Source organism: Neophocaena asiaeorientalis, unplaced genomic scaffold, assembly GCF_003031525.2.
Source record: "Neophocaena asiaeorientalis asiaeorientalis breed wild unplaced genomic scaffold, Neophocaena_asiaeorientalis_V1.1 scaffold131, whole genome shotgun sequence".
NCBI lineage: Eukaryota > Metazoa > Chordata > Mammalia > Artiodactyla > Phocoenidae > Neophocaena > Neophocaena asiaeorientalis.
The window spans coordinates 24,049-48,443 of record NW_020173201.1 but is presented as its reverse complement, the minus strand read 5'-3'; the positions used below and the strand labels follow the sequence as shown (position 1 = coordinate 48,443).

The window sequence follows — 24,395 nt, the reverse complement described above, 5'->3', positions numbered from 1 at the left end:
AGGGATCCACTGCCCAACACTACAGAAGAGGGCACCTGTAAGTTGTGAGTCAGGCTTCAGTACTGCTCCAAGCTTGGGGAAAGCGAATACAGGGACGGGAGGCAGTCCCAAACTAACATTCAGTGTGATTTTGGTAGCATTATAGCAATAGGAACCATCAGGCAGTTCTTCTTCTCCTTCCACCTGTGCTATGCAGCAAACAGCAAAGGCAATTCCAATGGGACCCCCTGGGCATTATAAGCAGGATAGTAACCAAGAGGTGTGTGTACCCCAAAAGAAAGTGGGAGTTCCCATGCCCAGAAGATGAGCTACTGATCCACTCAGTCTGGTAGCATGTCCTGCCTCTCCCCTATAACCACAGGAAGGAGAAACATTGAACAGATAAGCACTCAGACATACAGGAAAGGCTAAGAGACAACTGAAAATGCAAACAGAAGGACAATCGAGAGTCACCAAACATTTGAAGAAAAACAAAGAGGAGTCCCAGAAGGAAAGAATGGAGGGAACAAAGAAGAGGAAATATTCAAAAAACAACAGAATAAAACAGCTCATTGTCAATGAAAGATATGACACCTCCAATGAAAGGCCCCATGGGTGCTGCTTAGAATGAACAGAAAAACAAACAAACAAACAAACCCCAGATCACGTCTAGACACTTGATGGTAACATTTCAGAAAAGCTCCATTAGTAACTTGCTTTTCTGTTTCTAGTCAGTCTCCTAAAATTTGGTCACTTTATTGGACAAAGAAATTTTTTTGGTATTGTGTGCCAAGATGATTTGAGTTGGAATATTTTTTAGCAAAGGAACCTGATACTCTTGGCTGACTGACACAGCCATTAGTTGAGCCCCATGCTGGATAGTGTGAAGATGTGGTAAGAAGAGGCTGGATAGGCTAAATTTACAGTCATTGAATATAGATGTTTCTTTTTGTCCCAAATGATCTGTTTGGTACTTAATCTGCCTAGTTACTTATTGCCCCACGACGAGTAATCAGAACAAATGAAATAAAACAACCTATTTCGGATCTGTCCCAAACACTCCTACAAATATCCCCTAAATATTCACTCATTTGAATGGTTTTGTTTTTTTTTTAACATCTCCACAAATTGTATATCCCAACTGTGACTCAGAATTATTGTTAATCAAGTTCAGAATTAAAAACGTATTTTAGACATTCTACTAAAATATTTCCTTCAACTTAGAAATAATTCATTAGAATTTTGAATGCCTTTTAAGTGTTCGTGGTTTGGGCCCTACACCACGTGTGATTTTATGAGTTCTTTTTGGAGAGCCAGCTTTTCTCCCTCATTCTTCTCATCCTCTCATCATATTTGTTCAGATCTTCATCGAACATCTAATATGAACTGAAGACTGTTGATTTAGACCCAAGTCTTTCGTCTTTTTCCATTAGGTGCAAGAGCAGTCCTTAGGACTGAGGAGTTTGCAAAAATGAGTAAAGCACAGTTCCTGTAAACCCAGAAGTGTTTAAAATCTAGTAAATAAATATGAGAAATGTATAAAATCCAATGAGGATTCTCTCCCTCAGGAGAGGAGAAGATCATATTTGTTATGATCTAGGCCATGCTCATGTTATTTTTCTACATGGGTCTCTCCTGTAAGATTGTAATAAGAACTACCATTTATTGGTACCTTCTGTACCCAAGAGAAGCTGCCATTTGATGACCTAGATGGGTGGGATGGGGGAGGAGTGGGAGGGAGGTCCAAGAGGGAGGGGGTTTATGTATACATATAGCTGATTCACTTCGCTGTACAACAGTAACTAACACAACACTGTAAAGCAACTATACTCCAATAACAAAAAAAAAGAAAGAAGCATCAGACTCAGAAAGGTCCGTTGACCTTGCCCAGTGTCACAAACTTCTAAGTGACAGAGCCTGGAATTGACCTGTCTACTTGACCATACAGCCCTACTTATTTTTCCCCCAGCTTAAACATACTCTTTCCTCTGTCTTGAGCATACATTCTATGTTCCCACCTCTCCCTTTACTATGGTCCATTCTCCTACTTTAGAAAAGAAAGGCATACACTCACTTATCTGGAATCTTCTTATGGTGCATTGTCCCAAGAAGTAAAAATCTCCTGGTTACCTAAGAAAGGGACAATTCAAATGACTGGGGAAGCCTCCTTGAATAATTAATCAAAGCACATAAAAAAACTGCCCAATGCCTGTCTTCCTTATACGTATTTCTGATAAGAGCAAAATGTTGCTTTAGAACCAGGGTATTTGGGCTGATGTTGGGATATTCTGAATTAAATCAGAATGGGTAGTGGGGGTGACTATACTTCTGCCCTTTTTGGACTGCAATCAAAGAATGCAATGCCCTTGAAAATTCTATGAGAGCAAAGCAAACACAGCTTAAAAAAATTTTTAAAGGAAAGCAATTCTTTTCAGATATTTAAAAAATACTCATCCTGGCCTTTGTCATTAGCTAGAAAGGAAAGCACCTTCAAATAGCCTATGAACGGCGGTGGTAGCGATGTCGATTATTTTTCAGTGTAACTGGATTTTTTTAGGAATACCAACTTTTTAAAGATACACTGATTAACACCCACAGGTAAGATTTTTACAAGATTTTTCTCAGATTAGTTGTATATCATCCAATAGGGGAGGTGAACCCTATTTTATCAAATCTAGATCATGAGCTATTTATTCTGATTATAGTACATTCCCATTTTATTTCATCTTCTGAATTATTTACTTTTTACTATCTCCTAAGAACAACATGTGAATTTGCTAGCTGCTGGACCAATTAGTTATTAGCCATGTGACAGGGATGGGCTATGTGCTCATCAGCTGGGCTTCTTCCTGATTGTGCAGGAAAACCACATTACCCTTTCTGCCCTGCAGTTAGATTGAGGCCACATGCCTGGGTTCCTATCACAGGAACATGAGCAGAAGTAATGGACACCACTTTCCAGGCCTCGTTATAAACTCCCCCAGCACCATTATTCAAGCTCTCTTTCCCTTCTTCTGGGCCCATGGAGTTCAATATTGCAGATTACCAGATGAAAGGAAACAAGCTGCTATTTTGAAGACAGCTGCCCCGGAGTCACCCTACTTTCACTGGGGCTATGAAATGAATGACAAATAAAACAGTGTGGGGCTTCCCTGGTGGTGCAGTGGTTAAGAATCCACCTGCCAGTACAGGGGACACGGGTTCGAGCCCTGGTCCAGGAAGATCCCACATGCCACAGAGCAACTAAGCCCGTGCTCCACAGCTACTAAGCCTGCGCTCTAGAGCACGCGACCACAACTCCTGAGCCCGCGTGCCACAACTACTGAAGCCCGTGTGCCTAGAACCCATGCTCTGCAACAAGAGAAGCCACCGCAATGAGAAGCCCACGCACCGCAGTGAAGGGTAGCCCCTGCTCGCCGCAACTAGAGAAAGCCTGCGAGCAGCAGCAAAAATAAAATAAAATAAATTTATTTAAAAAAAAATTAAGAAAAAACACAGTGTGGAGTTTTTTTTTACAGCAGCTAGCTTTAATTACCCTGATTAATATAAGCAGTGTATACTTTTATTAAGCATTTCTGATTTTGAATCATGTATTGTACATTTCCTAAAGAATATCATACGTGCTCTCATAGGTCCTCATTCATACATAACTTCTACTCTTAGCTGGGTACTACATTGTATTACTGCAAATTAAGTAATGAAAAATGTATTACTTTGTTTCAATGAACTAATGTAAAATTAATTATATGAGAGTTGTATCATTTTAATCTTGATTGCTTTTAGAAATATATTGTACAACATGGATTCTATAACTTACTTCTCAGTGTTTTTGATACTACTGCTTAAAAGAAATATTAACACATATGAACTGAAAAATAAAATAAGACTTTTTTTGAGAGAAAATAAGCCGGATTTTAGTGATTAGCTTGCAAATGAGGACTGGCTTTGTCAATTAGGTCATATGGCTTTGTCATTTGTGGTCTGGTTGACCACAGGATAGGACCACTTTCCATGCATTCAATGAAGGAAAGCTTTAAGTTTTGACATAACTATATTTAAAACATGTGATAAGTTTGTAAAAAATACTGTATAAATGTATAAATTTGCAGGCCCCTTTACGTCTCTAATATTCTATAACTCTGTGACTAAAGACTCAGAAATATTCTTTTGGATGACTGAAAACAAAAAGTATCCAAATATGCATTTCCTCTTTTTCCCCTTTCTCATTTCCCTTCTTCCCTCCCAATATCACTAAGGCCCTGTTGGCATAGAGCAAAGATTGTATGTTTTGAGGGATTTACTAAAATTGGTCTCATTATGTATCAATTAATTACAGTAATTCATTGGCTTCCCTCAACCAAAAAATAATCAAACTATTCATGACATCATTATTCTCTCTAGTAATTGAAATCTGAAAAGCATATAATAAAGATAATATTTTCTAAAATAAAAAGATGATATTGGCACGATCCTGCTTCCTCCTTCTGAGGAAGCTAGAATCTTGAAATAGCTCATCAGAAACAGAAGTCTTTAGAATAGAAAAGTTGACCAGAAAGGCTATAATTGTTGTTAAAAAATATGTATGTGAGGTCCACTAGCACCGCCTTGTGCTATTTATAAAACAATGCAAGATATGATGTATAAATAGTACTATTTTGGTTTTAAATATTTCCATTTTGGTAACAGAATGTTGTGGTTTTTCATATTTGCAGTGAGAAAAGGTCCTGAAATATTAATGCTGTGTTTTTCTTTCTTGCCCCACACTTCCGTGTAGTTACATGTATCCATGTTGACTTGTGGACAACTGAGATTGTTAGATCATGGATTCAAAGAGAAAGAGACATTTAATATTCAATTGACTGACTTCCACAAAAGGGCAGTGGGGAGAGAGGCCATGTGAGATGGTTGCTGACCAACCCTGGAGAGCTATGTGGAAGGGAGGCCAGTGACTGCAGCCCATCCCCACCATTCAAGTGAGCATGCCTCTTTGTGTAGAAGAGCCACAGGTGCTACTGTCATCACTGTCAGGTCATCACAGCACCTGTGCTCGGCCTCTTAGCTCATCCAGGTGAAGGATGTCCACCTGTGTCCTACGACTTTGGTAGCCTCCCACGTGAACTGCTGTCTGTTAATTTTACCCTTGTTAACAGGACACAAAACATCTTTTCAAAATAGTGTGAGATCCTTCACCACCAGAGGACATTGAAAATGAAGAAGAAAGAGAAGCCACAGTTTTGGCACTTGGAAGAGTCTGGACTGGGAAACCCATCTCTGGTGTATGTGTGTGTGTATATATATTTACATGTATATATTTATACTGGAGAAGTATTAGGGTCTTAAGACTAAATGAGATGGCATATAGGAAAATGCACAGTACTAATTCATCTATACATCCAATTAATAAAATTTTATTGAATACCTAATGAATATTCATTGAGCACCTACTATGTGCCATGCACTGTCCTAGGTACTAGGGACATAGTAAACAAGATGGATGAGGTCTCTGTCTCATAAGCTTGCACTGTGGTGGGGGATGACATAGTGTAAACAGATAAATAAGGTAATTTCAGTTATTGTAAGTGTCATGAAGAAAGTAAAAGAGGCCAACTGGATTGAAAGTGACTGGTTGGAGGGTGAAGGGAGCAACTGCAGGGAGGGTGGGCAAAGACAGCCTCTTTGGGGAGGGTAACATTGAATAATGAGGTGGACTTAGTCATGCAGAGACATTTGGAAGGAACAGATAGAGGGAACAGAAAGTGCAGAAGCTCTCAGGCACATAGTAGTTTAGCATGTTTTAGAAAAATGGCAAAAGATGCAACCTCTGCAGACTCGGGAGTGGGGAGCCTCCTTCACTAAGATGATGGGGTCTTACAGCTGACACAGAGTGAGTGCTTAATAAAGAAATGTGTCTTTGCTCTGACACATTACATTAGAAAATGTTTACTGCAAATTTTAAAAAAGTTTATAACGAAAAGCTTCCCCTGCCCACAACTCCAGCCCTGCTTCCCAGAAGCAATCACCCTCATAATTTACTTTTGGTTCTTTTGACATATCTTTGAATATAGCATGCTCTTAATGTTTTCTCTTCATGTATCAATTACAGATATTATCTATTTACTTCCTACAATGACAGAGAAGCATTTAGCCAAGAGAATTATGGTTATTTTTCTGCCTCCACTGGTTACCTTTGCACCTATAAATAATAAACTTCTATGTCTTGTCCTTCATATCTTGACTCCCAGATCATGAGACTGAGATATTATAGACCTAATTCTTTCTGCTGCTTCTCTTCCTCCACTTTTCCCTCCATGTCTCTGCTGGGCACAGCCTCCTATGCCCTATAAACTTTAGTAGTTCAACTCCTTTTAGCAGTTATACAGGGCTCTTCATGCTCTAGGTCCCACCTACTTTTTTCATCTCCTGACATTATTCACTTTCGCTATACTCACAGTTTTACAGAACTATGTACTTAACAGTTTTTGTAAACTTTTGTGTGCTCTTGTCTTTTTTCTCATTGCCTCATATGTTTTCATTGCCGGGAAGGGCTTCCCTCTGCAATTCACTGGCAAATCCCATTCATTCATTTTAGCCTACATGCCACTTTATGAGATCTTCCTTGCTGGATGCCATTTATTAATTAAATACAAAAAATATTTATTCAATGGCTGTTATATGCAAGGCACTGTTCTAGGTGTCAGGGCTATAGCGGTCCTAGACAGACATTCATGAGCTTGCATTCCAGTGACTTAATAAGCAGACGATGAAAATAACCACCATAATGAAACACACGATGTGTCAGGACTTTACTAAATAACTCACAAATGCTATTTTAATTCTCACACCTTTATGGGACTTTAAGAAGTTAAATATCTTTCCTGAGGTCACTTCCTGTAAGTGGCTGAGCTTATATTCAAACTCAGATCTGCCTAACTTCAGAGGTGTCACTCTTAAATCATACTCATTCTGCAGCTATTACTCCTTGTACACTTCTACCATAACATTTGTCATACTGTTTTGAAACTGTGCATGGAGTTCCCCATATAAACCACAGGACATAAAAGAATTATTTGTGTCACTATTTTTTCAGTTTTTTCAGGATGGTACAGAAGGAATACCGTTCTAGAGACACAGGAGTGAAATTAATGCATTACATACAGTGGGTGCCTTAGGGATTAACTACTGAAATCTCAGACTGAGAAAGGCTTGCTCTAAACTGAAGATGTCTTAAGGGTAGAGATACCTGCTGCATAATGGATGCTCGATAAATGTTCATTGAACCTGTTGTTCAAAGCTTTGTAATCAATACATATCGAGTTTTGGGGTTGAAAAACTATGTTAGTCCTGCGTTTGAAGGTGGCTTTGCAGCAGGAGCTAGGCACTCAGTCTTTTTAATAGAATTCCAAGGGTGTTCAGTCCAAACTTCAAGAGGCAGTAGAATGCAGTGGTTAATGGCACAGACTCTACAGCCAAACTACCCAGATTCCAATTCCAATTCCATTGTTTACTGTTTATACAACAAATTATTATTTAACATGTGCCAGCCACTTTTATAAGTACTTTACAAACATTACCTGAACTAAACCTAACACCTCCACGTAGCAGATACCTTTACTATTCCTCAATAGTGCCATGTCTCAGTTTTCTCCTCAGTTAAATGCAGGATACTAATAACAAAATATAGGGTATGTAGGATTGAATGAATGTAAAGTGCTTAGAATAGCAACTGGCACATAAAATGTTAGCTATTACTACCAGTAGACGCTGTGACCATCGGCTTGACGTAACAATTTTTTCATCTTATGCTAATGTTCACTTCAAGGGAATTATTTGGAATGGGGACTAAATCTTAAGCATCTCCCAGTCAAGTTGGCTCTATGTGTCTAAGGGAAAACCCAGTGGCTGGTGCTGAAATGGAAAGCGTAGGGAAAAAATACCTCTGAAATCCGTCCAGTCTTCTGCATCTGCTCAGGCATCTCCCAAGTCCACATTATTGTCACCTCTTGCTGGGATGCCTGCAATAGCCTCCCAGCTGGTTCAAGGACGTTCTCCTTGGCTGACTCTATTCTCTGCTCCAGATTAACCTTTTCAAAACACAGAGGCAAATTGTATTGTAGGGTGCGCACGCTTACAACAGTCCATTGATTTCTCATTGTTCTTAGAATAAGGACCCAAATCAGTAACTGAGCTGACTAAGCCTTGTGGGATCTAGCCTTGGCCCGTCCCTCTCCGTGGTACCTACCCACCCCAGGCACATCAGCCTTCGCTCATTGTTCAGCAAATATTTATTTGATCACCATGTATTTATGGAGTCATTGAGGATACATCAGTGACAAAGAGAAACACAGTTTTTGTACTCACAGAACTTACCTTTAGGAGGTGGGAGAACAACAAAAACCAGACATATAATAATTATTATAAAAAATATAATAATTGCTGGTTGTAAAAAGTAGGAAAATGGAATTGAGCCCACAAATAAAAAGAGGGTCATGTGAGATAAGATGGACAGAAAGTCTTCTCTAAGCAGGTAATACTATATAGATGAGATGTAAAGGAGGAAGAGAAGTGAGCCACATGATGAATGGGGAGGAGAGAATTCAGGTGGACAGAACCCATGCAAAGGTTCACATATGCTGGAAACAGCCTGGTGTGTTTGCGGTACCCAGAGTAGATCAACTCACTGCACAAAGGTAAGAAAGTGGGGAGTGAGATTGGCTGGCGCCTGGTCCTGTAGGGCCTGGTAGGCCATTGTAAATAATTAGGAAGTTTTTTCCCTCTTCTTTTTATTTTAGAAAAGCTCCAAGCTGTTTTGAAAAGTTGAAAGAGTGGCACAATGTACATCGCTATACCGTTTATTTAGATCCACAAATTATTAACTTTTTGCCACATTTGCTTTTTTGGTTCTATTTTCTCTGTTCTTTTGTTCTCCCTAACATCTTTCTATTTTGTTTTTGTTTTATTTTTTCCCCAAATCTTCTGAAGGTAAGTAGTTGCAGACACTGTGACACTTTGCTGCTAAATACTGAAGCAAACATATTCCCAAAACAAAGACATAGTTCTACATAGTCACAAATTATCACACGTCCAAAATTTAATACTGATTCAGTATCATCTACGTTGTAGTCCATATTTGTATTTCCACAATTGTCCACAAATTGTTTTTTGCAGTTACTTTTTAAAAAAAATCTATGAACCAATCAAGATTCATGAATTTCATTTAGCAACACCTCTCTCCTGACTAAAGCAATCCACCACCTTTTGATTTTCTCTTTCCCGAACACTGACATTTTTGAAGAGCCTGGGTCTGTTGTCTTGTAAGATGTTCTACTTTCTGATTGTTTACTCGTGATTAGATTCAGGTTAAACATTGCTGGCACAAATAGTACCAGGTGATAGATAGTCCCATTACTGGTGATGTTGTTTCCTCACTTGATTAAGGTATGTCTCATAAATAAATCTCTACATTGTAAAGTTACCTTTTCCCCTAATTAAGAGTTAATCTCTAGGGTGATTCTTTGAGATAGTGTTAATATCCTGCTCCCCAACAACCTTTTAGCCAATGGTTTAGCATCCTTTATCCATTGTTTTAGTATTCTTTGATAAGCTTTATCTATGTCAATTTTTACAATGGGAGTTGCAATATGGGGAATATTTTATTATTCTTTTTGCATTCATTTTTGCATTCATTAACTGGCATTCTTGTGTAAAGAAGAGCTTTTCATTGTTAGTCCTTTTCTCCCCCATCCACCCCGCTAACGAAGAGGACTTAAAAAATTAAACCTGGGCTTCCCTGGTGGCGCAGTGGTTGAGAGTCTGCCTGCCGATGCAGGGGACACGGGTTCGTGCCCTGCTCCGGGAAGATCCCACATGCCGCGGAGCGGCTGGGCCTGTGAGCCATGGCCGCTGAGCCTGCGCGTCTGGAGCCTGTACTCCGCAACGGGAGAGGCCACAACAGTGAGAGGCCCACATACAGCAAAAAAAAAAAATTAAACCTGTTTTAATCTATTACCATCATTATTCTTATTCTTTTTGAGGTTCAAATTGTTCCAAGCATGGTTAGTGGAAGCCCCTTTAGGCCAGATCCAGTGTCCTTTAGGAATGACCCTATTAATTTCTAAGGACTTCTTTGCTTTCTGACAAGAATGTTCTAGGCTCACTTTATAATTTCCCTGCTCCAGTCCTGGAATCAGCCTTTTCTCCAAGGAGTACTGGTTCCTCTTAGTGATAAATGGTATTTAGAAACCATTTGTGTGGCTTGGTCCTAGGGGTGCTCATTGTTACTGGGGTGCCAGAGCTTCCAGATCTTCAGGCCCTCTCAGTGGACCCAATTAAGATAAAAAAATAATAATAATAATGTCATTCTACTACCAACTCAAATCCATCATCATGGGGTTCTTCCTTACTTTCTATCATACCATATTTGTTATTTCCCTTCTCCCACAGTGAGAACCCTGGTACCAAACAACATGAATATATTTACTCTTTTGCTTTTTCCTATAACACATGTATAATAGATTCAAGATTACTAAACCAATACCACTTTAAACATCAAACCTACTAAACCAAGTTATTGATGTCTAATTTACATATCTTTTGCTCTTACATTGGATCCCACAACTCCTAACTCCAGTATATAGAGTACTATGCTCAAGTTAATTGAAGAAGTTCTTTTTCTCTGTGTGGCTATGCTGACAATTTGATATACAGGTAAGTTCACCTCTTTCTTTGTGTTAAATTTTAGGGCTTGCTTTTATTTCCATTGTTTTAGATTTAATTTTTTGAAAAGGCAAAACTCTTTTTTAAAATTTTATTTTATTTATTTTTGACTGCATTGGGTCTTCACTGCTGCACGTAGGCTTTCTCTAGTTGCGGTGAGCAGGCGCTACTCTTCCTTGCAGTGCTTGGGCTTCTCACTGCAGTGGCTTCTCTTGTTTTGGAGCACAGGGTCTAGGCACACAGGCTTCAGTAGTTGTGGCACATGGGCTCAGTAGTTGTGGCTTGTGGGCTCTAGAGAGCAGGCTCAGTAGCTGTGGTGCATGAGCTTAGCTGCTTTGCGGCATGTGGGATCTTCCCAGACCAGGGATCGAACCCATGTCCCCTACATTGGCAGGTGGATTCTTAACCACCACGCCACCAGGGAAGTCCTCTTTTTTTAAAAAAGAAGTTTATTCAGAGAGCCACACTCCTATCACTAATCCTTGCAAAATATTCCCATCTCCTATAGATAACCATTTTCAACTAATTTTGTTTTATAGTTTTTGTATTTCTATCTTCAAAAATAGGCCAAAAATGGGTGTGTGGTATACATACATATAAGTATGTAGACTCTCATTTCTCCTTCTTGCTTACACAAGAGTTAGCATACTTTGTATATTCTTTTGCACTTTTTCTTCACTGAACCATATAAATATTATTTTATTCTAAAAATTCATTGAAGGGCTTTAAGCTAGGGACTGACATGATCATTTCCATTTTAAGATTGGTTTCGTTGCCCTATAAAGAATGGAGAACAGGACCTGAAGCAGGTAGACAGATGGGAGGCTGCAGTGGTCGGAGCAATGAAAAGGGAAAGGAGTATTTATTTCACTTATAACACAAAAGTACAACAGATACATTTATGAGCTGGATGAGAGTGGTGAGGGAAAAGGAGGACTCAAAAATGATTCTTTCTCATGAGTAACAGGGTAGATACATGGTGGTGTCATTTACTGAGACAGAGATTTGGGAAGAGAGGCTTTAAGTTTTGGAATGAAAAATCAAGGTCCCATACTGAATATGTTAAGTTAGAGATGTCTGTTATACATCCAAGTGGAGATGATAAGTGGACAATGAGATATTTGCATTTGGTTGAAGTTCAGAGGAGAGGTCTGGGGAGGATAAGGAATTTAGGAGTTATCAGTATAAAGATATTTAAATCCATGGGAGTTGATGAGTTTGCCAAGAGGAATACTGTAGAGGAGAGAAAAAGGTGGGGGAGGGGGGGAAGCTCAAAACCAAGCTCTGAGGATTCCCATAATTTAGAGTTTAGGCAGAAGAGACAGAAAAGAAGACTAAGCTGGGCAGCTAGTAAGGTTAAGAGTAAACAAGGAGAGAATAACCTTTTGCTGACCCAGAGGCCAAGTGAAGTTTCAAGGCTGAAACATTTAACTGTGCGGATGAAACAAACTGTGTGGAATGCTTCTGGGAGCTAGAATAAAATAAGACAGAGAATCCACTGGATCTTGTATAGTATTTATCCTGCCCCTGTGCCTGGTATTATATTCCTTATGCCTGGAGTGCTTACTCGTCTCTTTTTTTTTTTTTGCGGTACGCGGGCCTCTCACTGCTGTGGCCTCTCCCGCTGCGGAGCACAGGCTCCGGATGCGCAGGCTCAGCGACCATGGCTCACGGGACCAGCCGCTCCGCAGCATGTGGGATCCTCCCGGACCAGGGCACGAACCCACGTCTCCAGCATCAGCAGGCGGACTCTCAACCACTGCGCCACCAGGGAAGCCCTCCTCTCTTTTTTAAACCTAGTTAACGCCGAATGACCCTTGGAGATCCAGATCAAACATTATTTGCTCAGGTTCCCCTGTGACATAGTCTTTCAGCTCTAAACATTTCTTTCAAACCACTCAGTACAGTTGTAATTTCTCAATTATTTGTCTTTGCAATTTTTTCTCAATTATTAGACTATAAGCTCCTGGAAGGTTAGGGTCTGTTTTGCTAGCTCTCCTCCACTGTTTCAACTGACTCCTAGCCTAGTGTTTGGCACATAGAAGGTTTTCAATAAATATATATTGAACATAAATAAATGTAGCACCTGGAGCTGGAAATCAGTAACAGCTAGTAAAAGCAATAAAGGCATTATGAGGTACGGCAGGAAGGGCAGATTTAGGGGTAGAAGTGCCTGAAGGAGAAATGGAGACTTTGACACAGCGGCCCCTTAAAGACTTAAGTTCCAGCCGGAACAGTAAAGCACAGTTTTATTCTATCTTCCCTCCTTTCTTCCCTTTCACACCTACTTTCTCTGTTCATTTTTACTCCTGGTCCTGCATCCTCTTCTCTACTCCAAACTAGCTCACCACAAATATGATTTTTTTGTGGATAAAGAAGGCAAACTGAATAAGGAGGCAGTGGGAAGTTAGAGAAGGAAGGGGGAGGTTATGGGAAATATAAATATAGAATAAGAAAAGGAAGACAGTAAGCTCATCAAACCAGGTACTGTTCTACAAATGCTACTAACCAAGAGTCAAAAATAAGATCACATGTGAGAGGGTGGGTCTTGAAGTCATTCAGCTGAGTTTAAAATCCCAGTTCCACCATTAATAGCTGTATGCCTTTGAGCAAATTACTTAATCATATGAACTCAGTTTCCTCAAAACCTATAAAAGGGGCATAATAACAGTACCTATCTCACAGGGCTGTTCTCAGGATCAGTACGACAATCAGTTTTAAATGCTTAGCACCATGACTGGCACAAGGTAAGTGCTCAATTAACGTTAGCAGTTACTTTTCTTTAAAATGAAGTACAGCAGGGAGAGATGGCCTAAGTAGTAAATACTTGTCATATGACTGTAATAACACCGCATCAAAAGAAGAGGATCACTTTAAAAGAAGCAGATAAGATGTACTGGCACTTACATTTTGGGCACAGCAAAGACCTTGCCTATGCATGGAAGATAGACTGTCACAGTACAGCGCCTCACGCCGGTAGTTGCATTATATTTTCAGAATGGCAAAAACAAGAAAACAAAAAGAGAAAATGCTTTTGAAAATCTTTTCTGGGAAAAATGTATCTCGTCCACGAGGGCCGCTGTGGACGACAGGTAGGATCATGCAGCGAAGGAAGTGACCCTCCGAGTGCGGGCAGCGCTCAAAGTGACTCTCCCGATGCGGAGCCTATTCCGGCCCGCAAGGACAAGGCCTGCCATTCGTTGGCTGGTTCCTAGTTGTAGTCGCGGGGCTAAGTGTGGCAGCTACCTCACCTCGGGGCCTCCGCCACGTCTTTATTGTCTCCAGGATGGAATCCGAGATCCGCGCCGCCGCCAACAGAGGGTGGTACCCACCGCAGCCCCGAGGCAGCGCCCTACCTAGCCCGGCAAGCAGAGCCCCAGGGAAACTCCGCCCACTGGCCGCTCACCAGGCCGCTTCCGCCCATTGGTCGCCCGGCATTCCGAGACCCGCCCCCAAATTTGAAAGCTTCTCCCGGGAGCGGGTGGGAGGGAAGCCCACAGCTCTAGCCGGCTGCGCTCCGGGGCGTCGTTCCGGAAGCTCCGCCCACTCCCAGCGTTCCGTTTGAATTTGAAAACGAAAATAACTTGGTGCTGCTCCCAGGTTGGGCCGGCGGGGCAACGTTTGCAAGTGAGGGTACGCGGAAGGAGGTGGGGGACTGCTCACATACCAGGTGAGGTGAGGAAAGGTCTCAGGCAGTGGGAGCACCTTCCGACGGGGCTCGGGACATCCCTGAGGTTACTCTCAGGAACTGGGTTGCGAAGCAATGAAGACGCCTGGGCCACCGGGTGCGCTTTTGTGGGGGGTTGAGCCGTTGTACTCGCGTTGAGGTTTAAATCTGGTCTCCGCCGCTTATTGGCTGTGTGACGCAAGGCAACGTATTTAATCTTTCTGGGCCAGTTTCCTCATCTGTATGAGGGGGTAATAATAGAACCTACCTCTTCGGGCTCTTATGAAGATAAAATGATAATATGTAAACCTGTTAGAAAGTGCCGGTGTATAGTAGGCACTAAGTATTTGCAATCATTAATATTTTTATTATTGTTGCTGCTGTTAGTGTTGAGGATCAGGCGTCCATTGCCAAATCTGGTGTCCTGAATCCCTAAGGTGAGCAGTTTGCTCGGCAAGTGACGTGCTGTTATTTGGGAGGGATGGGGGCCCTGTGGTGGCCGTCTGTGCAGTTATTTACAGGCTGCTGCCGGTGCCCGGGGATCGCCCTTCTTGGGCTTCGCAGTGCTAAGCGGAAGGGGGTGTGTGTGACGAGTGCAGTGACTGCTGTCATCGCCCAGTTTGGGAGGTTTCCCCCATCTCGTTCTACTTTTTGGCTCAGTGATTCCTGCCTGGTGCAGCTCTTCAATATTCCTTACTGAAGGACTAATTGACAAAAGGTCATGCCTTACAGGTTAGCTTATTTTTAATCCCCAAGGTGATCAAACTCAGGTTTGTTTTTGTTCTTAAAACAAGGCAACGTGTTCACCCCGAAGCAGCATAACAGCGTGTACTTTTTATTAGATGTCCAAGACCTGAGACTTCAGCTTGCAAAATAATATAAAGGACTCATCAGTTGTGAAGACTTTTCTTGAGACTATATTTTGTGGATGACATTCAGAAACGTCATTCAGTAGCAGATTTTATTTTTCATCAGTCTTCAACCATGAAATCTCACTGGAGAGAAGATAAAAGATGCTGTTTCTCAGTCGTGGGAACAGCCTTCCGAAATGAGAAATGAGGTCTTGAACCTTGCTGTTGCTAAAGATAATATTAGAAAAGAGTAAGACCAATTTTTTTTTTTTTTTTTTTTTTTTTTTTTTTTTTTTTTTTTTTTTGCAGAGACGATTTTATTTATTATTATTAAGCCACTATACAGGGAGTTTTTATCACTACATAAATCTCTGAATTTGTTGTAGGGGATACAGAGTAGTATAAGACAAGGTCCTTGCCCTCAAGAAGTTTCTAGTCTAGTTAGGGAGGCCACACATAAGTAGAAGTTAACTAAAAGTCCAGGAAGTGATAGTACATCTCATTAATTTTATAATTGTTAAGAGGCAGCTTATTCATTGAAAACTGAACATATGAGCACGTACAAACTACTGTAACCTTTTTTAAGGAGGTACAATATTCTTTTTAACTTAGTAATTTCATAAAAGATTTATCAATATGTTTTTTTTAAACCAAAAATTAATTGAAAGCAAAGATTGAAGCTTACCTTCCAGTTTCCTGGGCATTTCTATGAAATTTGAGTTATGAAATGTCAAGCCAGTACTTTCATATTTTTGCACACTTTCCTCCCATATTCTAGATCAGTGATTATTTTTTATTCTATCAGATACCTTTTTTCTTAATTTTCACCCATAAATTGCATGTTTGATATCAAACTGCCTTTAAGTAATTTTCTCATTTTGATTACGTCACTGATTATACAATAAAAAAAGCAATAAAGATATTAAACTTACTTAATTGTATGATTGGTGATCTTGTAGTTTGCTGGGTTTTGTTGAAGGTAAATGTGTAATTTCTTTAACTCTTTTTGCAGTTTAGGAAAAACAAAACCAAAAACAGCCCTGTTGTATTGAATTTGGGGGTTTCAGGACTGATCAAGGAAAAAGATACACCGCAAGGTGGCAGTAACATACGAGGAGCTTTACTGGGGTAGCACTTTGACAGGCACTTTGCGTGCTTGGCAAGTTGCCCACAGCATGAGACTTTCCAGAGACTAGAGTGAAGGGCCAGTCACCTAGAAGGGGAAGAGGGTAAGGGAATTGGGAGGGGTGGGGGTAATAGGAGAGGCAGCTCTGTGTAAGTGATACATTGCTCAGTAGCACAGTAGGGAGTCACTATGTCAGAGACCTCCAAAGGGTAGCAGTGGCTTGGGGTCTTATAGTCCTGGCTTTTATCTGTGGCTAGCAGATGGTTGGGTGCAGTTTCATGGGATGTGGGAACCAGTTGGGCTCTAAATGGTTAAAAATGAGCTTATTTTGGCTATATGTAAAGCAAACAGATGTGTAAAAATTTGAGTTTGATACCTCAGTGGGTTTTTTTTTGTTTTGTTTTGTTTTTTTTTTTTTTTTTTGTGGTACGCAGGCCTCTTACTGTTGTGCCCTCTCTCTTCCCGGACCGGGGCACAAACCCATGTCCCCTGCATCGGCAGGTGGACTTTCAACCACTGCGCCACCAGGAAAGCCCCTCAGTGGGTTTTTGAACTAATGATCTTGGCCTGCTGTGAAGAAGTAAACAATGCAGGGCCAGTATACAGGGGCCATCTTTGGCTCATTTATTTAACCCCCATGGTTGCCCCTTACTAACTACCTTCTTGAACCAGGACTCTAGTGGGCAGTCACTGTTCTGAATATTTCATAATATTCAAAGAATAGAGTGCTCTCTCCATTTCTCCCTGGTATTGTTCGCCTAGTAGATTCTCAGTAAATATTTTAATGTTAATATTTTATCAGTGAAGATTACCCCTAAGTTTACCTTTAAATTTAGTGACTTGATGTTTAATTTAGTTGTAATAGTTTACTGATGCATTATTCCATGTTTACCTTAATTTTTAAGACCTGTGATGTATCAGGTACTGTTTTGAATATGTTCACATACGTTATTTCACTTTTTACTTGCATTATTTGGAAGAATTCAGTTGAAAGTAATTGTCCAGATTACCGACTCCTAATTGCTAAAACATTACAAAGTCTGTACGTAACGTTCTTCAGAAGACACTAAATAACTAAAATAACACAAGGTTATAATTTACTCCGCCCTTACTGTTTGATTTCTGAGAGGATTTCAGGCAGAGTCTGAGTGTTTTATACTCTCTTATTTTATGGGTTACCTTTACTCATGAAATCTCTTTGGCTGAATCTCCGCATAGGCTGCAGCACATGAATAGTAGTGGTAGGCTGTATCCAGTATTATTTGATTTAAAATCTGTAAATAATTGTCTTTTGTCCTTTCCATGGGTCATCATGTTATAGATGAAATAGTCTAATGTTTTCCTTTTGGAAATGTAGTTACATGGCAAGAAGTAGTGGGCTGGACTCACAGACTTTATAATCTATGGATAGCTTATATGCTGATTTATTAAGGTTATCTAAGGAAGTTACTGTTATTCTTGCAGAATGGAATCTAATGTAAATCAAGATGGAGTGCCTAGACCATCTTACGTTTTCAGTGCTGACCCAGTTGCGAGGCCTTCGGAAATAAATTTTGATGGCATTAAGCTTGACCTCTCTCGTGAATTTTCCTTAGTTGCTTCAAGCACTGAGGTAAGTACAAGAAAAGTATTATGTTGATTATCATGATTGAGAGCAAATGGGCACACACACACACACTTGTGGACAGGTACAACTAGAGCAGAGCTTTCCAAACTTTGTAGGTTTAAGGCAAACTTCTATCTCAGCAATTTTTTCATGGTGCCCTAAATACATAACAGTTCCTTTTCACATAGTAGGTGCAGACACCTTAATGACTATTTATGCCCTGACCTAGTAGCCATTTGAGAAAAAAATAACTTATGAAATTTTTAAATATTAGTTTTCAATAGCCACGGTTAGTTACTAATGGGCAATGTGTGCGTTGGGGGTGCTGTACAACTTCTCAAGCTTTGGGATCAAATTAGACACTGCCACCTGCATTTCCTGTTCTTCATTGTTTTGGGGTCGTACTTGCTTTTTATCACAACCACCACTGGAAAATCCAGCTTCACTAAAATATGACATCATCAAAAGAAATAGTGTGATCTAAGGTTGAAACTGAACTTCTTCAAGCTAATAGTTTGTGGTGTTCAACATGTGTCAAGTACTGCTGTGGTTCCCTCAGAAATGTAAAATATTCCACTATGCCCCTAGGAATTGCAGGCCTTAGTTTAAAAAATAATGCAGATTAAAAAAAAATTAACTTAGTAGTGTTTAAGAAATAAGTCTTTCTACTACCCTACCTACTGTCACTATGTTTGCTGTGTTTATAGACTTTTTCTTATACATTTACTTTCAATCCATTTATATTCTATTTATTACAGATTAGATTATTAATTTCGATGCCTTAGAGAGATGGACTAACCCATTTTATAAAGAAAGATGGAGGGGCAAAGAGGAGTACAGGGAACATAGATAAAAGGATAATAATTATTTAATACCCATCATGTGCTAGGCTCTTTTACTTTAGCTCATTTAATCATAGATAAAGAAGAGAGGAAGGGATAAATGCCTCTTGGTGTATAAATGGAATTATACATTACTAGACTTTTGTGTGTGCCTTCCTTCACATAATACAAGGGTTGGTAAATAATGGCCTGGTTTTATATTTCCTGTTTTTGTATTGCTTACAAGCTAAGAATGGTTTTTATATTTTTAAATGGTTGAAGAAAAAAAATCAAAAGAAAAATCATGTTTCATGACGTAAAAATCAAATATCACAAGTCATCTTCATTGGTTTACTTATTTTCTAGGTCTGCTTTTGCAACAGAGTGGCAGAGTTGAGTAGTTGTGACAGTCTGTAGAGCCTAAAAATATTAAGTGTTTTTTCTTTACACACAAAAAATTTGCTGATCCCTACTTAGCATGTTGTTTTTGAGATCCATCATGCATCATGTGTCAGTAATTTGTTACTTTTTATTGCTGAATAGTAGTTCATTGTGCAGATATGCCACATATCCATTTACAGTTTGATGGACATATGAGTGATTTCCATTTTGGGGCCGTTATAAATAATGCTTCTCTGAATGTTTATGTGCAAGCCTGTCTGTGAACTTACGTTTTCATTTCTCTTGGGTCGATACTTAGGAGTAATTGTGGGTCACATGGTAAGTGCATATTTAACTTCATAAGAAAACTGAGACTTTTCCAAAGCGACTGTACCAGCACCAGCAACGTATGCAGGTTCCAGTTCTTCCACCTCTTTGCCAACACTTGGTAATTTTATGAGTGTGTATAGTACCTTGTTGTGGTTCTAGTCTGCATTTCCTGAAATGAGCACTTTTTCAAGTATTTCTTGGCTATTCCTATACCTTCCCTTGTAAAATGTCTCTTCAAATAATTTCCCTACTTAAAAAAATTAGGTTGTTTGTCTTATTACTGATTTGTGAGAGTTCTTCATGCATTGTAGATACATATCCTTTATCAGATCAATAGTGTCTTGATTAATAGAGGTTTTTAATTTTAAAGAAGTCTAATTTAACTTTCTTTTCTTTTACGGTGATTTCTTTTGTAAGTCCTAAGAAATCTTTGCCCAAGGTGGTGAAGGTTTTTTAAAACATTTTCTTCTAGAAATGGTTAGAGCTTTTGTTTTAATGGTTACATTTGTTATCCATCTTGAATTAGTTTTTATGTATAGTTGGTGTAGGGATACAGGTTGATTGGTTGGTTGATTTTTTTATTTTTTTAACCTCCATTTATCTAGTTACTTTAACATTATGTGTTGAAAAGACTTTCTTTTCCCCATTAAATTGGTGTCTTTATTGATAATCAAATGGCTGGGTATCTATGTGTGGATCTGTTTCTGGATTATTCTCTTTCATTGACCTATTTGCTTATCCTTATGCCTATACTTCACTGTCTATTTCTGTAGGTTTATAATAATACGTGGAATCAGGTAGTATGAATTCTCTAAATTTGCTTCTCTTTTTTAGGAATATTTTGCCTTTCCTAGGTTCTCTGTAAATATATTCATAAATTTTAGAATTGATTTACCAGTTTCAACAAAACAGCCTACTGGGATTTTTGACTGGGATTGCATTGAATCTAGAATCAATTTGGAGAGAATTGCTATTTTAATAATACTGGAGAGTTTTAATTCATGATTGTGGTATATTTCTCAATTTATTTAGGTCTCTAAGGTTTTAGCAATGTTTTATACTTCTTTTGTTGAAGGCCCGTGTAGGGGCCTTCAATAGCTTTTGTTAAATATATTCTTAAGCATTTCATGGCATTTGATGCTATTGTAAATTATATTTTTAACAGCTTTATTGAAGTAAAATTAAGATACAATAAGCTGTACATATTTGAAGTATAGTCTTTGACAAGTTTTGACATAATGCATATGCTTGTGAGACTGTCACTACAGTCAAGAATAGTGAATATTTCCATTACTCCTAAAAGTTTCTTTGTGCCTCCTTGTAATCCCTCCCTCCCATCACACCTGCAAGTAACGGCTGATCAAACATTAGTTTGTACTTCTAGAGCTTTATATAAATGTAGTCATAAAGTATGCACTCTTTTCTTACTAAGCATAATTATTTTGAGTTTTATGCATGTTGTGTGTATCAATAGGTAATTCCTTTTTATTGTCCGTTGTTTAGATATGCCACAATTCATTTATCCATTTATCCGTTCACTTGCTGAGGGACATTTGTGTTTATAGTTTCTGGCTATTACAAAGCTTCTAGGAACTTTTGTGTACAAATCTTTATATGGACATATATTTCCTTTATTTTTTTCCCCTTGGATAAATACCTAGGATTGGAATGGCTGGATCATTTTTAAGAAACTACCAAACTTTTCCCAAGTGATAATAGCATTTTATATTCTCAGCGGCAGTGTAGGAGAGTTGAGTTTCTCCACATCTTCACCAACACTTGGTGTCGTCAATCTATTTATTTACTTATTTGTTTTTAAACAGACTATTTTTTAGAACAGTTTTATGTTTACAGCAAAAATGAGCAGATGGTACAGTGATTTTCCATATACCCTCTACCCCCATATAGCTTCCCTCATTATTAACATCTCCTACCAAAGTGGTGCATTTGTTACAACTGATGAATCTACTCTGACACATGATAATCACCCAGAGTCCTTGCTATATAGTTACATTGTGGTTCACTCTTGGTGCTGTACATTCTGTAGGTCTGAACAAACGTGATGACAGGTAGCCATCATTATGGTATCATACAGTGTATTTTCACTGCCCTAAAATTCATGTGTTTCACCTGTTTGTCTCTCCCCCACCCCCAGTAACCACTGATCTTTTAACTGTCTCCAAATTGTTGCCTTTTCCAGAGTATCATATAGCTGGGATTATACAGTAGCTATTTCAGATTGGCTTCTTTCAATTAGCAATAGGCATCTAACGTCTTGTCATGGCATCCTCCATGTCTTGTCATGGCTTGATGGTTCATTTGCTTTATTTCTAAACTATATTCCATTGTATGGATGTACTGTATCCTTTGTATGGATATTTTTATGTATTGGTATCAGATAGATATTTGCATTTACCTAATGTCTAAAGATGTTGAATATGTTTTCATGTGGTCATTCATTCACCTATTGAAGGGCATCTTGGTTGCTTCCACGTTTTGGGAACTGTGGATAAAGTTGTTATGAGCATTCACGTGCAGATTTTGTGTGGATGTTAAGTTTTCAATTCCTTTGGTTAAGTACCGAGGAACGTGATTGCTGGAGTGTATGGTACTAATATGTTTAATTTTGTAAGAAATTGCCTATCTTCCAAAATGGGTGTAACGTTTTGCATTCCCACCAGCAGTGAATGAGAGTTCTTGTTGATCCATATCCTCAACAGCACTTGGTGTTGTCAGTGTTCAGATTTTGGCCATTCTGATAGGTGTGTAGTGATATCTCTTTTTAATTTGCATTTTCCTGATGACATACAGTGTGGAACGTCTTTTTATATGCTATTTGTCCTCTGTATATCTTATTTGGTAAGGTGTCTGGTAAGGTCTTTGGCCCATTTTAATCAGTTTGTGTTCTTATTGTTGAATTTTAAGAGTTCTTTGTATATTTGGTAATAGTCCTTTATTTGATATATATTTTTGCACATATTTTCTCCCAGTCTTTTCATTCTCTTTACTATGTCTTTCACAAAGCAGAAAACTTTAATTTTAACGAAGCCCAACTTATCAATTATTCCTTTCATAGATCATTTCTTTGGCATTGAATCACAAAAGTCATTGCCAAAGCCAAGGTCATCCAGATATTTTAAGTTATTTTTGTGAAGGGTGTAAAGTCTATGTCTAGGTTAATTTTTTTGCATATGGATGTCCAGTTGTTCTAGCACCATTTGTTGAAGAGACTGTCTGCTCCATTGTATTGCCTTTGCTTCTTTGTCAAACATCAGTTGTCTATATTCATGTGGATCCTATTCCTAGGCTCTCTTCTGTTCCATTGCTTCTGTTCTTTTGCCAGTGCTACACTATCTTGATTACTGTAGCTTTATAATATGTCTTGAAGTTGGGTATTGTCGGTCCTCCAACTTTATTCTTTCAATTTTATGCTGGCTATTACGGGTCATCTTTTTATTTTTAGTCATTCTAATAGGTGTGTATTGGTATCAGATTGATATTTGCATTTACCTAATGTCTAAAGATGTTGAATATGTTTTCATGTGGTTATTTGCCTTTTGTATATCTTTGGAGAAATGTCAATTTAAATCTTTTGCCCATTAAATAAAATTGGATTGTTTTCTTATTGAATCTTAAGTGTTCTTTATGTTTTCCAGATACATCTATCTGTCAGATATGTCCTTTGCAAACATTTCCTCTATGGCTTGTCTTTTCATCCCTTAAGTGTTTTTGGAAGAGAAGTTTTTAATTTTGATGAAGTCCATTTTACCAGTTTGTTCTGTTACTATTGTGCTGTTTGTGGCGTATCTAAGAAATCTTTACCTAACTGAAGGCCACAAAGATTTTCTTCTGTTTTCTTTCAGAAGTTTTACAGTTTTAATTTTATATTTAGGTCTATGATCCATTTGGAATCAATTTTTTGTATAATGTGAGGTATATATTCAAATTCCTATTTTTTTATTGCATATAGATATCCAGTTGTTCTAGCATAATTTGTTGAAAAAACTATCCTTTCTGTACTGTATTTCCTTTGCACCTTTGTCATAAATTAAATGCCCTTGTATGTGGAGGTTTATTTTTATTTTTATTTTTTTTTGGAGGTTTATTTTTGAATACTCTATGTATTCTGTTTCATTGATCTTTTTGTCTGGCTGCCAATACCCCACTGTTTTGATTACTGTAGCTTTAAAATAAGTGTTGAAATCAGGTAGTAGTGTTAGCCTACCAAATTTCTTCTTTTTCAGAGTTGTTTTGACTGTCCTAGGTACTTTGTATTTCTCTGTGAGTTTTTAAATGAGCTTTTAAATTTCTACCAAAAAAAAAAAAGCCTCCTGTGGTTTTGATTGCAATTCCATTGAATCTGTAGATCAGTTTTGGAAGAATTGACATATTAACAACATTGAGTCTACCAAATAATGAACAAGGTGTATCTCCATTTATTTTGGTCTCCTTTACTTTCTCTGAGCACTGTTTTTTAGTTTTCAGTATATAGGTGTTTCATATCTTTTGTAAGATTTGTCTCTAAGTAGTTCATAATTTTTGAGGTTATCCTAAATGGTATCGCTCTTTAAAATCAACTTCTATTTCTTGCCAGCATGTAGAAAAACAATTGATTTTTGCATTTTGATCTCCTATTATGCTACGTTGCTAAACTCATTTAATAGTTCTAGTAACATTTTGAAGATGTCAGATTTTTGTATGTTCATGTTGTCTGTGAATAAAGATGATTTTATTTCTACCTTCCCATTCTGGATGCTTTTCCTTTTTTTTCCTTTTCCTCCTCCTCTTCCCTTTCTCTCTCTTCCCCCGCCCTTCCTCCTCCTCTCCCACCTCCTTTCACCTGATTACATTGGCTAAAACCTCTAGAACCTCTAGTACCGTGTTGAATAGAAGTGAGAGCAGAAATCCCTGGGTTGTTATT

General features: G+C 38.6%; 2 protein-coding genes across 5 annotated transcripts in view; one reads left to right on the top strand and one right to left on the bottom strand.

Annotated features, from left to right (window-relative positions):
* PANK1 (pantothenate kinase 1) overlaps nt 1-14,475 on the bottom strand; it is a 108,504-nt gene extending 94,029 nt beyond the window's left edge. For 2 of the 4 annotated variants that reach the window (XM_024744850.1, XM_024744852.1), the window contains exons 1-2: nt 14,360-14,475; nt 7,914-8,060 (exon numbers count right to left, since the gene is read on the bottom strand). Coding sequence is in view for 2 of the 4 variants with exons in the window: in XM_024744852.1 (XP_024600620.1) it covers nt 7,914-7,967 (54 nt within the window). In the remaining 2 variants the exon portion in view is untranslated. Of the gene's footprint in view, nt 1-7,913; nt 8,061-13,943; nt 14,049-14,359 lie in introns of those variants that run through there. The other 2 variants (XM_024744849.1, XM_024744851.1) reach the window with 1 other exon arrangement.
* Nucleotides 14,476-15,353: 878 nt separating this feature from the next.
* LOC112399576 (kinesin-like protein KIF20B) overlaps nt 15,354-24,395 on the top strand; it is a 30,020-nt gene continuing 20,978 nt past the window's right edge. Inside the window, exons 1-2 of the mRNA XM_024744812.1 lie at nt 15,354-15,460; nt 17,801-17,948. Of these exons, the coding sequence (XP_024600580.1) occupies nt 15,408-15,460; nt 17,801-17,948 (201 nt within the window). The 5' untranslated portion in view covers nt 15,354-15,407. The remainder of the gene's footprint in view (nt 15,461-17,800; nt 17,949-24,395) is intronic.